The 22,409-nt window shown below is 39.3% G+C and overlaps 2 protein-coding genes across 6 annotated transcripts in view; both read right to left on the reverse strand.

Annotated features, from left to right (window-relative positions):
• Positions 1-55: 55 nt before the first annotated feature.
• On the reverse strand, positions 56-16,240 carry ppox (protoporphyrinogen oxidase). 4 transcript variants are annotated; one of them, XM_058054087.1, is made up of 14 exons: positions 16,076-16,240; positions 15,704-15,788; positions 13,579-13,665; positions 13,361-13,495; positions 11,358-11,473; positions 7,368-7,500; positions 4,610-4,754; positions 4,352-4,545; positions 4,202-4,262; positions 2,616-2,734; positions 2,304-2,417; positions 488-637; positions 359-401; positions 56-285 (listed from the first exon to the last, which is right to left on the reverse strand). In XM_058054087.1, the coding sequence occupies exons 3-14, from the start codon at positions 13,660-13,662 to the stop codon at positions 149-151; spliced, it is 1,431 nt and encodes a 476-aa protein (XP_057910070.1). In that variant the 5' UTR covers positions 13,663-13,665; positions 15,704-15,788; positions 16,076-16,240; the 3' UTR covers positions 56-148. The 4 variants fall into 4 exon arrangements, with proteins under 4 accessions (XP_057910070.1, XP_057910069.1, XP_057910072.1 ...); XM_058054086.1 differs by lacking the exon at positions 16,076-16,240 and having other exon boundaries at positions 15,704-15,856; XM_058054089.1 differs by lacking the exon at positions 16,076-16,240 and having other exon boundaries at positions 15,739-15,811.
• A 1,259-nt stretch (positions 16,241-17,499) lies between these two features.
• The window catches only part of dyrk1b (dual-specificity tyrosine-(Y)-phosphorylation regulated kinase 1B), an 82,730-nt gene continuing 77,820 nt past the window's right edge, over positions 17,500-22,409 (reverse strand). For both annotated transcript variants that reach the window (XM_058054085.1, XM_058054084.1), the window contains exons 11-13: positions 20,508-20,690; positions 20,331-20,434; positions 17,500-19,002 (exon numbers count right to left, since the gene is read on the reverse strand). In XM_058054085.1, the coding sequence (XP_057910068.1) occupies positions 18,499-19,002; positions 20,331-20,434; positions 20,508-20,690 (791 nt within the window). In that variant the 3' untranslated portion in view covers positions 17,500-18,498. The remainder of the gene's footprint in view (positions 19,003-20,330; positions 20,435-20,507; positions 20,691-22,409) is intronic.

A 22,409-nucleotide genomic window follows, 5' to 3' on the forward strand; every position in this document is an offset into this window, starting at 1 on the left:
GATCTTGACAAAATATAAGTAAAAAGCGATTTGTTGACGTGTACTGACGGAAGTATTCCATGTGGTTTCTGCACAAGTTCCACAGAAAAGAGAATTTATTGAAGGAACAATCAATCCAAAGCTCTTGACGCAAGAAATCGACCAAAGACTAAAGTCCGTTTCCAAGCAGCTCCTCTACGGCCTTCCTGGCACTGAAGATGACATCGTTCACTGACACGCCGTCATAGGAAGAGCCAATCAGAGAAAGCGAAAGGTTGTTCTTCTTTAATAAGCGTCGCATGAAGTCTGAAAATGCAGGAAGAAAAAGCATGCGAGCGTAGTACCGGTCATCACATGTGACGCGTGTGCTCGTACTCACCGACTCTGCCAAAATGTCCCTCGGTGTACTGCGGTATACAGTCCTGATGGCAGACAACGACAATGAGGTACATCTATGGATGATGATGGCGGATGGACACTGATTGGAACAACATGAAGGCAAAGGTACCTCCTGCAGAGACACCCAACTCCAGCTGGGTGCTGCCGTGACTCCGAGGTGACAACGCACCGCCTCTGTAGCTCTTTCCAAAAGTTGCTGCTTCGTGACGGACGCTGGCGTCCCAAATGTTTCCTGGAACCAGGCCCCGCCCATCATGACCTAGGTCGGACCACAGGGTTTAACGGAGAGAAAAAGTGTTTGCCATCCTTAGCAGCAACAACTGCAATCAAACATTTGTGAGCAAATATATCATGAAGAGAGAAATCCAAAGCTCAAAGTGATTCCCCCCAAAACTAATAAGTGGTTGGGCCATCCTTAGCTGCAACAACTGCAATCAAGCGTTTGTGCTAACTTGCAATGAGTCTCTTACAGCGCTGTGGAGGAATGTTGGCCCGCTCATATTGTATGAATTGATATACAGTGGTGTGAAAAAGTGTTTGCCATCCTTAGCAGCAACAACTGCAATCAAACATTTGTGAGCAAATATGTCATGAAGGGAGAAATCCAAAGCTCCATGGCCCTGTATGAAAAAGTGATTCCCCCCAAAACTAATAAGTGGTTGGGCCATCCTTAGCTGACTCAACTGCAATCAAGCGTTTGTGCTAACTTGCAATGAGTCTCTTACAGCGCTGTGGAGGAATGTTGGCCCGCTCATATTGTATGAATTGATATACAGTGGTGTGAAAAAGTGTTTGCCATCCTTAGCAGCAACAACTGCAATCAAACATTTGTGAGCAAATATATCATGAAGGGAGAAATCCAAAGCTCCATGGCCCTGTATGAAAAAGTGATTCCCCCCAAAACTAATAAGTGGTTGGGCCATCCTTAGCTGACTCAACTGCAATCAAGCGTTTGTGCTAACTTGCAATGAGTCTCTTACAGCGCTGTGGAGGAATGTTGGCCCGCTCATATTGTATGAATTGATATACAGTGGTGTGAAAAAGTGTTTGCCATCCTTAGCGGCAACAACTGCAATCAAACATTTCTGAGCAAATATATCATGAAGGGAGAAATCCAAAGCTCCATGGCCCTGTATGAAAAAGTGATTCCCCCCAAAACTAATAAGTGGTTGGGCCATCCTTAGCTGACTCAACTGCAATCAAGCGTTTGTGCTAACTTGCAATGAGTCTCTTACAGCGCTGTGGAGGAATGTTGGCCCGCTCATATTGTATGAATTGATATACAGTGGTGTGAAAAAGTGTTTGCCATCCTTAGCAGCAACAACTGCAATCAAACATTTGTGAGCAAATATATCATGAAGGGAGAAATCCAAAGCTCCATGGCCCTGTATGAAAAAGTGATTCCCCCCAAAACTAATAAGTGGTTGGGCCATCCTTAGCTGCAACAACTGCAATCAAGCGTTTGTGCTAACTTGCAATGAGTCTCTTACAGCGCTGTGGAGGAATGTTGGCCCGCTCATATTGTATGAATTGATATACAGTGGTGTGAAAAAGTGTTTGCTATCCTTAGCAGCAACAACTGCAATCAAACATTTGTGAGCAAATATATCACGAAGGGAGAAATCCAAAGCTCCATGGCCCTGTATGAAAAAGTGATTCCCCCTAAAACTAATAAGTGGTTGGGCCATCCTTAGCTGCAACAACTGCAATCAAGCGTTTGTGCTAACTTGCAATGAGTCTCTTACAGCGCTGTGGAGGAATGTTGGCCCGCTCATATTGTATGAATTGATATACAGTGGTGTGAAAAAGTGTTTGCCATCCTTAGCAGCAACAACTGCAATCAAACATTTGTGAGCAAATATATCATGAAGGGAGAAATCTGCAAGATGGTGGATCTCTAATCCAATCCTGTGGCGAGTACTTACCGTCAATCTGGTTGTTGGCCCATCACTTCTGTTGTGTTGAGGGAAAGGTACAGAGTCGTACACCACTCCCAGTAAACCAGGATCCTCACATGATGGAACCAGGTGTCCAAATCCCTGACCACACACATACACACACATACACACACATACAGTACACATTCAAAGTAAGTAAAATAGGAGTTCATTAACTGGTAAACAAATAACAGACTGAATTCTATCCAAGATTCATTCCTGTAGTATTACAGAAATACCACAGAAATGTCACTTTGTCACATCTCGTCAGGGATGCTTTCATGTGCTTTCCATTCTCACCTTGACAGGAAGCACTGAGCCTTCATACTCCAGGTTGACCACAGCCACAGTCACACAGGAGATGTCCCGTAGTGGCTGCACCAGAGGCTGACAGGTGGACGGCAGCACAGCTGCCAGCACTGAGGAGAGACATTCATATAAAACATGTCTACAATATTGGGTAATAGGAGTGTAAAGGTGATATAGGGGTGTTATTTCATGTCTGGAAGGCTCTAATGTAAAAAAAAAACAACTTATCTTTAAGGTTGTAAACAGATTTGTTTTATTTTTACTTATTATGTCTACTATATTGGATAATAGGAGTGTAAAGGCCATACTATAGGGGTGTTATTTCATGTCTAGAGGGCTCTAATAAGGTTAAGAAGCGCATTTGGAAGGTGGTAAATAGGTTTTCTATGTTTTATTTTCTCTTATTATGTCTACTATATGGGCAATAGGTGTGTAAAGGTGATACTATAGGGGTGTTATTTCATGTCTAGAGGGCTCTAATAAGGTTAAGAAGCGTATTTGGAAGGTGGTAAATAGGTTTTCTATGTTTTATTTTCTCTTATTATGTCTACTATATGGGCAATAGGTATGTAAAGGTGATACTATAGGGGTGTTACTTTATGTCTAAAGGGCTCTAATAAGGTTAAGAAGCGCATTTGGAAGGTGGTAAATAGGTTTTCTATGTTTTATTTTCTCTTATTATGTCTACTATATGGGCAATAGGTGTGTAAAGGTGATACTATAGGGGTGTTATTTCATGTCTAGAGGGCTCTAATAAGGTTAAGAAGCGTATTCGGAAGGTGGTAAATAGGTTTTCTATGTTTTATTTTCTCTTATTATGTCTACTATATGGGCAATAGGTATGTAAAGGTGATACTATAGGGGTGTTACTTTATGTCTAAAGGGCTCTAATAAGGTTAAGAAGCGCATTTGGAAGGTGGTAAATAGGTTTTCTATGTTTTATTTTCTCTTATTATGTCTACTATATGGGCAATAGGTGTGTAAAGGTGATACTATAGGGGTGTTATTTCATGTCTGAAGGGCTCTAAGAATGTTATCAAGCGCATTTGGAAGGTGGTAAATAGGTTTTCTATGTTTTATTTTCTCTTATTATGTCTACTATATGGGCAACAGGTGTGTAAAGGTGATACTATAGGGGTGTTATTTTATGTCTAAAGGGCTCTAATAAGGTTAAGAAGCGCATTTGGAAGGTGGTAAATAGGTTTTCTATGTTTTATTTTCTCTTATTATGTCTACTATATGGGCAATAGGTGTGTAAAGGTGATACTATAGGGGTGTTATTTTATGTCTAAAGGGCTCTAAGAATGTTATCAAGCGCATTTGGAAGGTGGTAAATAGGTTTTCTATGTTTTATTTTCTCTTATTATGTCTACTATATGGGCAATAGGTGTGTAAAGGTGATACTATAGGGGTGTTATTTTATGTCTAAAGGGCTCTAATAAGGTTAAGAAGCGTATTTGGAAGGTGGTAAATAGGTTTTCTATGCTTTATGTCATAAAGCGCCTGTCATTCATTAATTCTTCCAGAATAGTTTTTTTTATTATTATATAATTTTTCCAGAGAACGATGCGACCCACCTTTAGCAGGGAGAGCAGATATTACATGGTCAGCTGATATGCTCCCATCCTTTACATGGATCTAAACACACACACACACACACACTTACTACTACAGACTGTAGTAAAGATCTGAAGAATAAAAACAGTCAAGTTTGTGTTTTGTCTTACGGTCCAGCCCGTGGTTGCAGGGCTAATATGATTGACAGGTGTGTCTCTGTGAAGCACCACCCTCCTGCTCTGCTGCAGGAAGTCACTGATGGATTCCGGGAGCGACTCCAGCCCTCGTCTAAGGGACCACTGGGCCCACGACTCCTTCTCTGACCTCCGGCTAAGGCAACCAGGAGGGACCGCCTTTGAGGTTCCTGCAAGTGCACACAGATGTCATGTTAGCGTCCGCATTCCCGTACGCTAAAAGCGGGAAAGTACCTGAGCCCATCAGCATGCCGAGTGTCAGGGAACCTCTGCGCTGCTCCGCCTCGTAGAGAACAGGAAAGCAAGAGCGTACGCTCAACTTCCTGCAGTCACCAGCAAACACGCCCCGACACAGACTGTCCACAGCAATGTCTGCTAGCTAGCAGGACACACACACACACACAAACACAAACAGTAAGTGTAGGGCACAAATCACTCCGCCCTACCGTCAGACCAGTAAAAGAAAGTATAAAAACGCACTAAAAACATTACAGAAGGTAATGTGGACGGTTTATACTAAAGTTCTGTTGCTGAAAACAATCACTTTTTCTACCTTTTCTTGACATGAATATATATGGGTCAAAATAAATACAACTAATTGATGTAAGAGATATGTTCTATAGCCCTCAGTAATAGCCAGGTAACAAAAGAACCTTCAATTTATGAATATGATTCTTTTGAGGTTCATTTGACCATTTTTGGAAATAGAAATGGAGGGGTATAGTGACAAAAAAAGGCCTACATGCCCACACCAAAAGTATTAAAAGCAACATTTTCATGGATGAGGAAGCCTAAGAAGGTAACCAAGACATGAGAAGCAAATTTGATGGTAACTTATTGTTTTTAGTGTATTTTATAGCTGATTTAATACATGGGTCAAAACCCACCCGTTAACATAAGAGATGATAGCAGAAAGCTAACACAAGAGGAAGGTTAAGGTTCTGTCACTTGTCCACAAAATATGACATGGGTTGGCACCTTCCTTTTTTTAATATTTTGATCTTAACAAGGAAAAAGCGGACGGATGGATATTCTTGTAAAATGACAGATGCCCCCCACCCCCAACTCTTTCAGCTTTCTTTCTTGTCAATCTTTTTATTATTTTCTTTATTCTCTTAAAAACCACAGCTGTTTATCATTTCTGCTGCTGTTGTGTAAATAGAAAATTTTAATTTTCAAATAGATAAAGTTTAACATTTTGTAAATAGAAAATTTTAATTTTTAAATAGTTTTAAATTTTTTAAATAGAAAATTACAATTTTCTATTGACTATTTTTTCTAATTTCTTGACTTTATTCCCATAATATTTTGACTTTATTACCATTATATTACAACTTTGTCCACAACCTAATTTCCCCCAAATTACCACTTTATTTTGTTTTTCATCATGACAAGACTTAAATAAAAATATTTCAACTTTATGCGACTAAAATGCCTTACAATTATTTTTCCTCCTAAAATGACACATTTTCTTTTGTTAAATTATTGCTAATATTCGAATTATTGCTGTGTGTTTTTTGTTTGATTGTTAAGTTTTCTTGTTAAATGATATTTTAAAAACCTGTTCGCAAATGGTCCTGGTACACAGTAATCTCTTATTTATTACAGTTAATTGCTTGGAATAGAATAGAATAGAATAGAATAGACATTTATTATATGCCCCCTCCACCCCCAACTCTTTCAGCTTTCTTTCTTGTCAATCTTTTGATTATTTTCTTTATTTTCTTAAAAACCATAGCTGTTTATCATTTCTGCTGCTGTTGTGTAAATAGAAAATTTTAATTTTCAAATAAAGTTTTTAATTTTTTAAATAGAAAATTTTAATTTTTAAATAGATAGTTTTAAAAAAAATTAATAGAAAATTTAAATTTTTAAATAGATAGTTTTAAATTTTTTAAATAGAAAATAAAAATTTTCTATTGACTATTTTTTCAAATTTCTTGACTTTATTCCCATAATATTTAGACTTTATTACCATTATATTACAACTTTGTCCACAACCTAATTTCCCCCAAATTACCACTTTATTTTGTTTTTCATCATGTCAAGACTTAAATAAAAATATTTCAACTTTATGCGACTAAAATGCCTTACAATTATTTTTCCTCCTAAAATGACACATTTTCTTTTGTAAAATTATTGCTGATTTTCTAATTATTGCTGTGTGTTTATTTTGTTAAGTTTTCTTGTTAAATGATATTTTTAAAACCCTGTCCTGGGCCGCACTTTGGGCACCCTGGTACACAGTAATCTCTTATTTATTACAGTTAATTGCTTGGAATAGAATAGAATATACATTTATTGTCATTTTAACAAGTACAACAAAATTAAAAAAGGTGCCAAACCATTTCATTTAGCTATTTTTATGCTTAATGCTTAAAAAAATGCCTAATTTAGGTAAAACATGTGAAAAAGTTTATAAGATAAGAAATGTCTTTATTATGTTTTGTGAATAATAACCCGTATTCAACAATGAATCAGTGATTTGCTGTGTTTCTTTTGTCCTTTTTCTGATTTTGGAGGGATTTATTGATTAATAGTTAGTAAATAATAAATAAAAAAACTGTGATAGTAAAAAAATAAAAAATAAAAAATAAAAAAAAATAAAATAAAATAAAAAAAACTGTGATAGTGAAGCTGTGGAATTTGAATGCTGATGTGGCGAAGGACATCAGTCTGGGGTGTTATTTCATGTCTTGAGGGCTATAATAATGTTAAAAAGCGCATTTAATGTCTACTATATTGGGTAATAGGGAGTATAAAGGTGACTATAGGGCTGTTACTTGATGTCTCGAGTGCTCTAATATATGTAAAAAAAAAAAAACCAACATATTATGATGGTGGTAATGAGGTTTTCTATGCTCTAGCTACAAAAATATTCCATTTCTAAATTTGGAATCCTCCTACTGGAGTGTCCATTATTGGTGTTTTCATTGGGGTCATGAAGTGTAGCTGTTGCCACGGTAATCCAGACTCGAGTTCACCCCCTCACCTCTGCTCCGAGCCTGCGAGACACAAAGGAATGGATGGACTCATCCTCCTGCTGGCTTTTCTTGGCAAACATCTCCGTGGCGATGCTGAAGAGTAGTGGGCGTGAGAAGGGCGGGACCGTCCGTACAAGTCCGCTGAGCGCCAGACACACACACACACACACACACACACACACACACACAAAATGTTAACATTAGATGGAGTAAAACATTTTTTCTGCAAGCTAACATTCAGACATGGCTCATATAGTCACAGTTACTTAACTACAGAGAGTATCGGGTGTCTAATGAGGTGTGGTATTTGACGCACACGACTGATGAATTCCCATCAAGTAGAATTCCTTATTTATAATTGGAATATTTTCCAAGAGCATTTTTTTGCGGTTGTTGTTTTTGACGGGCAAGGACATACATGACAAGAGGTGTGCTGCTAATACTAAAATTACATTACTAGACTGCTGACAGTTGCTAACCAGCCAAGCTAACCGGCTAACTGCTGAAGTTCAAAGTGGTTGCAAGAAAACCACACAAAAACAAAAACGATACCGGCCCTGGAAATCCAGATGGCGTCACAGAGACTTTAAAACCAGTTCCAGAATGGAACTTGTACATAACAAATATTTGATGTTCTGTCACGTCTTCAAGGAGAAGATGAAAGAGCTACGTGAGGAAACTGTAGGTTACAAACCCTATGGAGGAAAATAGACCACATTCATATAAAACATGTCTACAATATTGGGTAATAGGAGTGTAAAGGTGATATAGGGGTGTTATTTCATGTCTAGAAGGCTCTAATGTAAAAATAAAACAACTTATCTTTAAGGTTGTAAACAGATTTGTTTTATTTTTACTTATTATGTCTACTATATTGGATAATAGCAGTGTAAAGGTGATACTATAGGGGTGTTATTTCATGTCTAGAGGGCTCTAAGAATGTTATCAAGCACATTTGGAAGGTGGTAAATATGTTTTCTATGTTTTATTTTCTCTTATTATGTCTACTATATGGACGATAGGTGTGTAAAGGTGATACTATAGGGGTGTTATTTTATGTCTAAAGGGCTCTAATAAGGTTAAGAAGCGCATTTGGAAGGTGGTAAATAGGTTTTCTATGTTTTATTTTCTCTTATTATGTCTACTATATGGGGAATAGGTGTGTAAAGGTGATACTATAGGGGTGTTATTTTATGTCTAAAGGGCTCTAATAAGGTTAAGAAGCGTATTTGGAAGGTGGTAAATAGGTTTTCTATGTTTTATTTTCTCTTATTATGTCTACTATATGGGCAATAGGTGTGTAAAGGTGATACTGTAGGGGTGTTATTTTATGTCTAAAGGGCTCTAATAAGGTTAAGAAGCGCATTTGGAAGGTGGTAAATAGGTTTTCTATGTTTTATTTTCTCTTATTATGGGCAATAGGTGTGTAAAGGTGATACTATAGGGGTGTTATTTTATGTCTAAAGGGCTCTAATAAGGTTAAGAAGCGCATTTGGAAGGTGGTAAATATGTTTTCTATGTTTTATTTTCTCTTATTATGTCTACTATATGGGCAATAGGTGTGTAAAGGTGATACTATAGGGGTGTTATTTTATGTCTAAAGGGCTCTAATAAGGTTAAGAAGCGCATTTGGAAGGTGGTAAATAGGTTTTCTATGTTTTATTTTCTCTTATTATGTCTACTATATGGGGAATAGGTGTGTAAAGGTGATACTATAGGGGTGTTATTTTATGTCTAAAGGGCTCTAATAAGGTTAAGAAGCGTATTTGGAAGGTGGTAAATAGGTTTTCTATGTTTTATTTTCTCTTATTATGTCTACTATATGGGCAATAGGTGTGTAAAGGTGATACTATAGGGGTGTTATTTTATGTCTAAAGGGCTCTAATAAGGTTAAGAAGCGCATTTGGAAGGTGGTAAATAGGTTTTCTATGTTTTATTTTCTCTTATTATGTCTAATATATGGGCAATAGGTGTGTAAAGGTGATACTATAGGGGTGTTATTTTATGTCTAAAGGGCTCTAATAAGGTTAAGAAGCGCATTTGGAAGGTGGTAAATAGGTTTTCTTTGTTTTATTTTCTCTTATTATGTCTACTATATGGGCAATAGGTGTGTAAAGGTGATACTATAGGGGTGTTATTTTATGTCTAAAGGGCTCTAATAAGGTTAAGAAGCGTATTTGGAAGGTGGTGATCCTCAAGGGGATTCAAGTTACACCCAGGACAAAGGCCAGACTAGTCTGGAACAAAGAACCACATGAACATCATCGATACTTGCAGAAACAACATCGGCAACATCTGGCATCGCAGATGTGTGCCCCCCCCCCCCCCCCCCCCCCCTTTGAGCCCAGCCAGGGTCCTAGCGCTTGATCCATAGCCACTGGCTGCTTCCTTGGATCTTATTGCCTGTCCATAAATACCAAGGTCTTTCATGAGGATGATTGTTGAGGAAGCCACAAAGCCTTCCAGATCTTGGCCACCCATCCTCGTTGCCAGATCTGTGTAGCCCAGTTTCTTATGTTCTGTGGCATCCTCCCATGGAACCGTGAGCTCTCTGATGTTGACCATTTGGATGCAACTATTTACTCAGACTGCGCAGTGTGGATGCAAATTGTTTTCAACCCGCCAAAAATAAAATTAAAAATAAAAACCTGTGTGCACAGGACTAAAACCCCATCTAATGTTAATTTCAGCATGTTTGCACATTGTCAGTTTGTAACATGAAAATTATTATTATTATTAAAATAATTATTATTGTGATTTTTAAGTGCAATTTTTGCTATAAAGAGACTCCAATATTTTTAATATTTTTTTGTATTATTTTAAATTGATTATGTTGTTTGCTTCATTTATTTTAAATAAATATTATAATATTATATATATTATTATTAAATATTTTTATTTTATTTAGGCTTTTAGTCCTTGACATTCCAGACATAATGTTAAATACGCTTGAGAAATGAATTATTATACCATATATATAATCATTACATGAATTGAAATATACAAAATAATGTTGTTTATCTGCAATAGTTTGTGGGACAATTATCATCCGGCAAAATTTGTTATTGTGACAAGTCTCCCTATTACCCAATATAGTAGCATTTTTTAACATTATTAGAGCCCTCCACACATGACGTAACACACCTATAGTTACCTTGACACGCCTATTACCAAGGCGTAAACATAATATCGTATTAGTATCGTATTAGTAAACATAATACGACAAAATAAGACACATAAGACATACAACACCCGTTTAAGACATCCTAAATACATTTAACATTATTAGAATAAATTAGAATAAAATAGAATAAAACACTTCTATTACCCCGTGTCAGAGACATAAGTACTAATAAGACATAGAAAACCTGTTTATCACCTCCTAAATATGTACATTCAACATTCTTAGAGCCCTCTCAACGTGAAATAACACCCCTATAGTCACCTTTACACTACTATTATCCAATATGGTAGACATAAAACAAAATATGAAATATAAAATAACTCCCTTCTTGTCAACTTTACACTCTTATTAACCAATTTAGTAGACATATTATGAGAACACAGGATATATAAGACACAGAAAACCTTTTTACGAGCTTTATATTTATATTTTTAACATTATTAGAGCCCTCTAGACATGAAATAACACCCCTACAGCCAACTTTACACCCCCTATTACCTGATATAGTAGTCATAAGAGGAAATAAGAATTTTTTATGCTTAAAAATTGTTAATTTAAGCAAAAAAAAAGCAAAATTTCCTTAAATATGCCTTTTTTAAAAACAAATAATGGGCAGAATTACGGCACAAAACAGCATAATTTATTCATGAATATATTTTTGTCCATGCCATAGATGGATTGCAGCCCTGTGGCAAGGCTGTTCCACCATGATGGGTGTTTTGAATACAACATGCGGGTACTGAGAAAGTACTTGTGTGAAGGTGGAGTAAGTACACAAAGTGTGCACGAATTCTCAACGCAGAAAGAATCTTACCTGATCCCTGAAGGCATCCTATGCAGCTGCTTGTTGACATACAAATATCTATTCTTGGAAGCGTCGTGGCTGTAGGTGACAGGTAGAACCTCCTCTGCGAGACCCAGGTCTTCCACCTACACATACACACAAACAGTTTTGGTCAAAATATGTGCCAATACAGGTCAAATGTACGTGTTACGTGCTAACGATGGATCTGCGTGATCCATCGATAGCGCTGCGACCGAGATGGATCCATCGTTAGCGCACAAATCGATCGATTTCTGCGCTCACGATCGATGGTATATTACTGCACCCGGGATGGATGTGTGTAGTTTGTTTAGATGCCAACAGATGGCAGCGCTGAGTGTTATTACTTACAAGAATCAACAAGAAGTCCATGCATGCAAATTTAAAATCTTTGATTAATTGTCAAGCAGTTCACTTTGTTACCGTTCTCGGTGGGGGGCGCCTTCACCCCTAACCCTAACCCTAACCAGCTACCAAAACCTCCTTCACCCCTATACCTAACCCTAACCAGCTACCAAAACCTCCTTCAACCCAATACCTAACCCTAACCAGCTACCAAAACCTCCTTCACCCCTAACCCTAACCAGCTACCAAAACCTCCTTCACCCCTAACCCTAACCAGCTACCAAAACCTCCTTCACCCCAATACCTAACCCTAGCCCTGACCCTGACCCTAACTCTAACCCTAACCCTAACCCTAACTCTAACCCTAACCAGCTACCAAAACCTCCTTCACTCCTATACCTAACCCTAACCAGCTACCAAAACCTCCTTCACCCCTATACCTAACCCTAACCCGCTACCAAAACCTCCTTCACCCCTATACCTAACCCTAACCAGCTACCAAAACCTCCTTCACCCCTATACCTAACCCTAACCCGCTACCAAAACCTCCTTCACCCCTATACCTAACCCTAACCCTAACCAGCTACCAAAACCTCCTTCACCCCTATACCTAACTCTAACCCGCTACCAAAACCTCCTTCACCCCATACCTAACCCTAACCCTAACCAGCTACCAAAACCTCCTTCACCCCTATACCTAACTCTAACCCGCTACCAAAACCTCCTTCACCCCATACCTAACCCTAACCCTAACCAGCTACCAAAACCTCCTTCACCCCTATACCTAACCCTAACCAGCTACCAAAACCTCCTTCACCCCTATACCTAACCCTAACCCGCTACCAAAACCTCCTTCACCCCTATACCTAACCCTAACCCTAACCAGCTACCAAAACCTCCTTCACCCCTATACCTAACCCTAACCCGCTACCAAAACCTCCTTCACCCCATACCTAACCCTAACCCTAACCAGCTACCAAAACCTCCTTCACCCCTATACCTAACCCTAACCAGCTACCAAAACCTCCTTCACTCCTATACCTAACCCTAACCAGCTACCAAAACCTCCTTCACCCCTATACCTAACCCTAACCAGCTACCAAAACCTCCTTCACCCCTATACCTAACCCTAACCCGCTACCAAAACCTCCTTCACCCCTATACCTAACCCTAACCCTAACCCTAACCAGCTACCAAAACCTCCTTCACCCCTATACCTAACCCTAACCAGCTACCAAAACCTCCTTCACCCCTATACCTAACCCTAACCCGCTACCAAAACCTCCTTCACCCCTATACCTAACCCTAACCCTAACCCTAACCCTAACCAGCTACCAAAACCTCCTTCACCCCTATACCTAACCCTAACCAGCTACCAAAACCTCCTTCACCCCTAGACCTAACCCTAATCCTAACCAGGGTTCGATCAGAAACCGACAAAAATCTGCCGATTTCCGTGAAAAAGCACATGAACGTCACATGCTGATGAATGCCTTTCAAAGCTCCGAGCAGGCGCCGTGACGCCACGGAGGTCTCTGGCGAAGCTTTGGCCCTTTTCAAACTGGTTTTTGGTTTTTTGTAGTAGGCCTACAGAGTGTACTTACTGACGTGTACTGATGGAAGTATTCTATGCGAGCCAAACCACGTACCATATTAAGAGTGTTACGACCCACGGCTCCAGCAGGTCGGATACCTCTGGGTCCATGTTCAAACACAGCACCATCAGACCTTCTTGTGGACCACAGCCATCCTCCGACACGACTGCTGGACTCCAGCAAGATGACCTGAGAGCACACAGACGTTGTACACTGTGGAGAAGTACTGCGATCCGATATAGGGTCTTTAATTGGAGATGCCGCGGTACTACCTTGGTCACCTGGGGGCTCTTGCAAAGGTAATATGACGCCGCCAATCCCCCGATACCCCCGCCGAGGACCGCTACCGTCCTCATTGGCTGAACAGGAACACAAAATGACAAATTGTAGCAAGCATGATAAGCAGTGGAAGGGTGGGTCTGCTCTGTTGATCATGATTTCTTTATCAGGGGGCTCAGTCTGTTGCTAAGCTTAACAGCAGACAAACGACACAGTTTCCTACAGCCGTCTAACTCAGAAATCACCACATTGATTAGTATTCCATTCATACAAATATCATTCTGGTATCGACGGCATCGATATCTGGATCAATTGCCCACCTCCAACATGACCGTTCATGACCTTTATACATTATATATTTAACCTTCCTCTTGTGTTAGCTTTCTGGTATCATCTCTTATGTTAACGGGTGGGTTTTGACCCATGTATTAAATCAGCTATAAAATACACTAAAAACAATAAGTTACCATCAAATTTGCTTCTCATGTCTTGGTTACCTTCTTAGGCTTCCTCATCCATGAAAATGTTGCTTTTAATACTTTTGGTGTGGGCATGTAGGCCTTTTTTTGTCACTATACCCCTCCATTTCTATTTCCAAAAATGGTCAAATGAACCTCAAAAGAATCATATTCATAAATTGAAGGTTCTTTTGTTACCTGGCTATTACTGAGGGATATAGAACATATCTCTTAAATCAATTAGTTGTATTTATTTTCTCATTTTAGTATTAATCACTAAAGAAACATCTATGGCAGGGGTCTCAAACATGCGGCCCGTGGGCCAAATGTGGCCCGCAGGACACTAGTTTGAGGCCCCCGCCTTGATATGAAAGTTTAATGTTAGTGCGGCCCGCGCAAGTTTGATATGGATGCTGTATGGTATCATGTACCCAGAAAAAATTATTACGTTTGATTCATGTTCATGTTAAAGGTTAAATAACTGTTAATAGTTATCCTCCCTATCCGTGTGGAAGTGGTAAGTTTTTGGCTTTTTAAGTTTAAAGGAAATAACTTGAAGGCTACCGTTTAGGTCGCTAGCTCTCTAGTTTGCGAGTTAGCATGTGTCTCAAGACCCTGCAGTTGCGCAATATGTTGTAAATAAAAAGAGTATAAATGTGACTATAGTCGTGTTTTGTCATGTCTACAGGGCTCTAATAATGCTTTGTTCATTTTAATCTGAAAAAAATCATTTGTCTACCCACCAACTATATGTGGTTTCTTAAGTTTTTATTATTTGATGTTTTATTATTATATTTATTTATTACTGATTAATTGATTTTCTTTATTCTTGATCTTATTTTGTGTAGAAAAATAAAAAGTAAGATATTTGAGAAGAGTGGAATGTTTTATCAGAGCTTTTCTTGTAGAAAATCGGAACCAAAGCAAAGTTTATTCATTTTTCTGTTATAAATAAATGCGTTTTTTTTTTTTTTTTTTTTTGGAAAACCTGATGCGGCCCTGCCTCGCCCGGACCCTAGCTCCAGTGGCCCCCAGGTAAATTGAGTTTGAGACCCCTGATCTATGGTGTTGGGGTGAATTTTGACCCATATATATTAATGTCAAGAAAAGGTAGAAAAAGTTTTCAGCAACAAAATGAGAATCCCCTGAAGCTTACATGATGAGAAGAGGAGCTGGTTGCTAATTTCAATTTCAGTTTTGGTTCAAAATATTGCTTTATAGTCATATTATTATAACCGGGTCCAAACCGACCCTAACAATACAGTGGTCATAATTTCAACCAGACCATTTTAAAATGTAGTAAAAATTATTTTTTGGTTTTATTTTGTTGAAATAGAGTTTCCTGAGAAAGTCAAAAAAAGCCTTGATGCAATAAACAAATGTTATGTGATTCTTTTTATGCATTAAAATGTAAAACGGGTCGGTGCTGACCCCAACACAAGAAAAGGGTTATGTTTTTTATATGTGCTGAAATTAAAATCATCCCTGATAGTTTCACTGTTCGATTTGAGAAACTATATGGAAAATTTGTCATTTTAAACTTCTCTACCAAGCTGTAAGAATGCCTAGCAAACATATGTCAACAAAGAATGTACCTGACAGACGGTATCCCTTCACAAGGCTTATTTCCATAACATTCAAATTGCTAGCCGTGTGTTACCTTTATTTATTTCCGGATACCGGAAACCGTCGTACCTCCGCAGTTTGACGGCCAAAGGTCCTCTTTTTTCAGTCCATACTTGTTTCTGGTCGAAGAAGGGTACATGACCAGTCATACAGGTTCTTCTTCTTTTTAACTAGGATTAATCCGAACACACTATCGCCACTGACTGGCTGTCTATTGTAATTACAACAATAATGCAACATTTTTTAAATACATTGTGAAAAATAAATAAATGTACATAATGCCTCTAACGTATTCTATAAAGGATTAAATAATTCCTGTTATAATAATACGAGCTGAAATTAGAATAATCTTTGACAGTTTGACGTTTGTTTCCATAGCTTGCTCCAACGTTTCGTCGTGTGTTACCTTTACTTATGTCCGGACATTGGAACTTGGAATTAATTCCTGTAATAACAATACACACCACGTACAATCATTGTGTTATATTATAAATTGAGTAGGTCACTAATAGTCTAAACCCGCCTGGTTTCAATGGTTGTCTGTCAATAAGTGTCCGCGATTGACTCTCAAGTCCAGGGTGCAATTTGGTTTGAAACTAAACCGGATAAGCGGTTCAAAATGGATGGATTTTGTATTGCTGCGACATCGTGGCAAGAGACAGAAAGACACACAAATATTACGTTTTTTAATTAAATTCTTATTTTATGCTTATTACATTTATTACTTTTATTTCACTATATTTTGAAAACGAGAACGGACCCTGACAAGCCAACGCATTGCCAAATGAGCTTCGTCGCTATTCGTTACTTTTCGTTGTGTTTCGGCAGCCAAACCTTGCGACAACCAGACCAGTCCAAGACAAAGAAGAAGAAGGTGATTTGTGATTGGTTGTTTATGTGAGGCGCCAATATGAACCGGAAGTTACGGCCTGGCAAACAACTTTGCTTAAATTTAACGACGTTATATTCTTGATTGATGGTTATTATTATTATTATAATTATAATTGTTATTATTATTATTCACTTTAAACTTGTCTCGTTCCAAATGTGTTGACAGGATTTAACTTAAGAAAGATAAGGCTAAAAAAAGGTTGTCATTGCTATGGACTTTGTTCTTTTGTTCCAAATATGTCAACTTTCTCTGTACTGTAAATAATGTTTCATTTTGTTTGGTAATATTATGACTGACTATAAGTTTTCTGCAACCAAATTTTCCAAAGGTTACAACTTTGTTTTGTTTCTCATATTATGACTTATAAAAATATAGTTTCCTTCATATTACAACTCTATGCTACTATTTTTCCCCTCACAACAGTACGACTTTGTCATAAAATTACAGCTGTTTTTGCCATTTATGTTATTACTTTTTTCTTGTTAGTATGACATTTCTGCAACCAAATTTTCCAAAAATGACAACTTCGTTTTGTTTCATTTTTTGGAGCTATTATTACAATTGTTTTTTTTTTTAACTTTCCAACTATTTTATTCCCATAATTTGCCCTACCAAATTTTTTTTGGTTTGTTTCTCATTACAACTTAAAAAAAAAACCACCTTTTCTTAATATTTAAACTTTATGCTACTAAAAATTACATTTTCCCAGTAAATGGTATGATTTTTTTTCATTAGAGTGTATTTTTTTTCTGTTAATATTTATACTTTTAGTCGTCTCGTTAGGTTATATTTTTTAAAACGAGGCACGGCCCAATAAAAAAAGCAGAATGTGAGGATCAGGTTAGTAGGAAGAAAAGCGGAGATCCAGTGTTTGTTTGACTTTGGTGTGCAAAAGTATACTCTTTATTCTTATTATATATCCAACTTTATTTTGCCCCGTACCCTCCCCTCCACCCAAGCCCGGCCCCCAACCAACCGGCGACACTCCCGTATCGCCGGTTCCTGTCACTGTTACAATAGCCAGTCAGAGCTCACCTGCAGAAAGAAGGCAACCAAACAAAGAAGAGCAGGAAAAAAGGGTTACTTTCAGTTTGTTTTTTCTTGTTAAATAGTAATAAATACATTGAGATGCAGTGGTTCTTACTTCATCCTTTCTCTTACGCAGAAGGGTTAAAAAGTTTTTAACTTTCTCTTTCTTTTCTTTTTCATTTCTTTATTGATCTGTGTTGGATCTTTAGCAGCAATCCGGACAAGTTGTCATGGTGATTAGCAGCACAGAGAGGAAGAGCTGTCTGGAGGAGAAACAACAGGAGGAGGAAGACGGAGAGGATGAGGAGCGCCAGGAAGGCGCCCGTGTCCCGTCGCCTTCTCTTGCCTCCTTCTCTCGCTCCCTGCATCCTTCGGAGAGCGAGGGAGGGAGCGAGGGAGCGAGGGAGCGAGGGCCTCCGGTCCAAAAGAGAAGAAAACAACACACAGGCATCCCACACGTTCCTATGAAGAGTGTAAATGCTGCAAATGACAACGTATACTCATGTTTGCAATTTGTAAACGTGAACGTGTGCGCTCCTTCTGAAACCTGTCCTCCTCTTCCTCCTTCTCCTCCTCCTCCTCTCCAGGCTCAAACAACCCAACAGAACACACAAACTCCTCAAACCACAGAAAGAAAATCAAATCATATTAAAAGAACAATCAAATTATAGTCATAAAAACAAACGCGTCACAGTCATTCCGTTTCAAAATTACAGAGACAAAAAAGTAAAACGGGATGAAAGGAGTTTTCCCAGCATCCTCCTCCCCGCTCCTCCTCCCCTCATGCAGTACAGACTGTCTCCTTCAGCACAAAGTTCATGTCTTTGTCTCTCAACGTGACTGTGGTGTGTGTACTTGTAGTAGTTGTAGTTAAAATTGTATGGCTTTAGGGCATGGTTCAGGTTTTATCAAGAGTTGGCCGGTCCCTCGTCTGAGTCCGGCCTCCCTCTGCCCCCTGCAGCTGGGTTATTGTTGTTGGAGGCGGGGTAGTAGTCCTCGGGGGGCGGGGCTTGCGGCCCCGGGGCGGTGGGGGCCGTCCGAGTCCGGAAGGCAGACAGTCCAATTGGCAGGGCAAGGGGTAGAGAGGCGGAGCCGAACTGAGACGCCTCCATGGAAGACACCGCCCCCAGGTGGTGCAGCCCTAGGGACACGCCCACATCCATGCTGTCACTCATCTGGGGCGAGGACCCCTGCTGGCCTCCCCCGCCCCCGCCGATGCCGGTCTGTCCGCCCTGTCGGAGGCCGCGCCCGCCGTTCCCGTGGTGCGAGTAGGTCGGGTGGGGGTGATGCGGCTGTTCCAGGAAGTGGCGCTGGTGCTGTTGGGAGGCAGCCGGCTTGTGGAGCAGCAACTGGGTGTATGCTGGGTCCTGACCCCCACCTCCACCATCACTGCCTGGCCACATCCTCATCTGCTGCTGGGAGAAGGCAACGGTGAGACGTTGACAAAATGACAGCTCATGCTATTCAACGGGAAAGTTGGGGCTAAACGTTTGACTGGAACTGGAATGCCGACAACCTTGCTATACACACGCCACACAGTGACTGTGTAAAGTACTCACAGCACTTCATTAGGGTACACCCTGGACTGATCGCCAGCCAATCACAGCGCACATATAGACAAACAACCATTCACACTCACATTCATACCTATGGACAATTTGGAGTCGCCAATTAACCTAGCATGTTTTTGGAATGTGGGAGTAAACCGGAGTACCCGGAGAAAACCCACGCATGCACGGGGAGAACATGCAAACTCCACACCTAGCTGTGAGGTCTGTGCTCTAACCACTCACAACCGCCGTGCCGCCCAGGAAGGGGACAAACATCACTTATTATCTCTTTCCCCTTGTAGCAGTTACGCCTGTTTCCAGAGGTGCAGCCAACCAATGACGTCATCATCCAAGCAGAGCATCATTGTTGCCATTGTAAGGTACATAAAAGATAACGTAACATGTTTTTAAAAAACTCTTTAAAATGCATAAATATGGTTAGCATTTAAGAGTAGTAATAGTTAATGTTATACATAAAAAATTCAGTTGTAAAAGAAAAAAAGACACCCTATTATTTTTTTTTATATGTTTGTTTCTAAAATAACCAAATCTCCATTGTTGGCGTTTGGGTGTAATACCGCAACGTCCACTAGGGGGTGCTAGCAGCGATGGTGGTATAGAGTAGGTGACAAAACCACAGAGGAAGAATAAATCCTGAGGGTGAATATACGTCAAGTCATCGTGGATTGTCTTCCTTATTCTGTACCACAAGTTAGTACAAAGTAGAGATAATTTATATTTTTACGGCTGTAAAGAGTTTAGAAAGTTGCTAGAGTAAACAGCTGACTGCTAAATGTTTGTTACAAAATGTGTTGTAGAGCATTTGAACATAAGCGAAATGGCTAATGCTAGCCAGCTTTAATGTACAGTTAATAGCATGAAGCAGGCTAACTGAAAAATGTGAAATGTGTCTGGAAACAAATTGGTAATTGTTGATGTAATCATCTTATGATATCTGAAGTGTTATTTTTGAGAGAAATAATAAATCCTGAGGGTGAATATACGTCAAGTCATTGTGGATTGTCTTCCTTATTCTGTACCACAGGATTTTCACTCTCTCCGCCCCCCCACTCGCAGCCTGGGTTCTGTTTGTGTGGCTCAGTTGGTTCTCTCTGATATCCGAGAATCGTGGTCCTAAGACTTGCCCCATAAAAAGTGAGTATGTTTAGTGCTAATATTGCCGTGCGTACCTGAGGGCTGGTCATCTCATAGTCTGAATGCGTCACAGCAGAGTTGTAATAGCGGTTACTGTAGCGATAGTTGCGGTTGTCGTTGGAGGAACCACTGGAGCCGCCTGAACGTGATGGGATATCTGTTAGCTTTCCTTCTGGAAGAGGACCAGGAGAGGCCAGGGTGCGTGTGCTTACCGGAGCTCGAAACGGAGCTTGTGGTGGAGGTCGAATGGGAGTGGTCCATGGCGGGGGAGGTGGATGTGGACGAACTTGTGTTGGTTCCTTCATCTGTGGTCTTCTTGAAGAAGTTGTGCTGCAGGGCATAGAATGGGGTGATGCGGCTTTTGGGGTCGTAGTCCAGCATGCGCAGGATAAGATCTGGAGGAAGAAACGCAGTATTAAGTATTCAAATCCATCTCGGAGGACCTCACACAAACTGGCTTTGCAGGGGACATTGTATGGCTGCTACAATGTATCTAAAAACACATTAATAACATTATGGATGCTACATCCACCAGTCCTCTCGTTCAAAGACAGCTGAGATAGGCTCCAGCATACCCAAGACCCTAGTGAGGATAAGCAGCATAGAAAACGGATAGATGGATACTTCGTCCCTGAAGCAATGCTCCTTTGTCGCCACCAGATGGCAGCAATGCAATGACCAACTGTTAACTTACAAAATAACATATTTAACCTTCCTCTTGTGTTAGCTTTCTGGTATCATCTCTTATGTTAACGGGTGGGTTTTGACCCATGTATTAAATCAGCTATAAAATACACTAAAAACAATAAGTTACCATCAAATTTGCTTCTCATGTCTTGGTTACCTTCTTAGGCTTCCTCATCCATGAAAATGTTGCTTTTAATACTTTTGGTGTGGGCATGTAGGCCTTTTTTTGTCACTATACCCCTCCATTTCTATTTCCAAAAATGGTAAAAATGAACCTCAAAAGAATCATATTCATAAATTGAAGGTTCTTTTGTTACCTGGCTATTACTGAGGGATATAGAACATATCTCTTAAATCAATTAGTTGTATTTATTTTCTCATTTTAGTATTAATGACTAAAGAAACATCTATGGTGTTGGGGTGAATTTTGACCCATATATATTCATGTCAAGAAAAGGTAGAAAAAGTGATTGTTTTCAGCAACAGAACTTTAGTATAAAGTGAAATGAAAAAGCAGAACAGGTCCAGATCTTGGTTCACTGTACTTCTTGCCATTCTTTCCATGATCCAAATTGTAAATGTGAAATCAGCCATCAGTCAAATGAGTGAATTCACCTCACATGTCTGGACCTTGTTTTTCTGCTGGTATACTGGAAAAGCGGTCAAAATGAGAATCCCCTGAAGCTTACATGATGAGAAGAGGAGCTGGTTGTCATTGTGTTGGCTAATTGGACACTTATGATTTCAGTTTTGGCTCAAAATATTGCTTTATAGTCATATTATTATAACCGGGTCCAAACCGACCCTAACAATACAGTAGTCATAATTTCAACCAGACCATTTTAAAATGTAGTAAAAATGATTGTTTTGGTTTTATTTTGTTGAAATAGAGTTTCCTGACAAAGTCAAAAAGCCTTGATGCAATAAACAAATGTTATGTGATTCTTTTTATGCATTAAAATGTAAAACGGGTCGGTGCCGACACAAGAGGAGGCATATATATATATATATATATATATATATATATATATATATATAAATGCTATGAAAATTACATTATTAAAGTACATTCCCATAATATTTTGACTTTATTCCCCACATTATCCCTAACCTATGTTTGTTGTTTGCTATAAAATTCCCGTATATTTAAGTACTGAAGTCCTGTCAAAAATAACATTGTCATCATTGTAGTAAAAGAAGAACATGGGGGGTCGAGGGGGTCAGGTGGGTTGGCTGGCGGGGTTGGTGGTGTGCTTGGGCAATGTCCTGGGGGGTTTTGCTGGGGTGTCCGATGTTCCCACTCTATTTTTTTGTTGTTTTGTCTTACGTAAGATTCTGTGATTATATGTGTGGAAAAAATCACTTCTTGAATTGGTAACTGCTATGGCGTGGAGAAGGGGTAGGATTTAATAAGCTTTGCTTCTTCC

The sequence above is a fragment of the Doryrhamphus excisus genome, chromosome 17 (assembly GCF_030265055.1).
Source record: "Doryrhamphus excisus isolate RoL2022-K1 chromosome 17, RoL_Dexc_1.0, whole genome shotgun sequence".
NCBI classification, from domain to species: Eukaryota; Metazoa; Chordata; class Actinopteri; order Syngnathiformes; family Syngnathidae; genus Doryrhamphus; species Doryrhamphus excisus.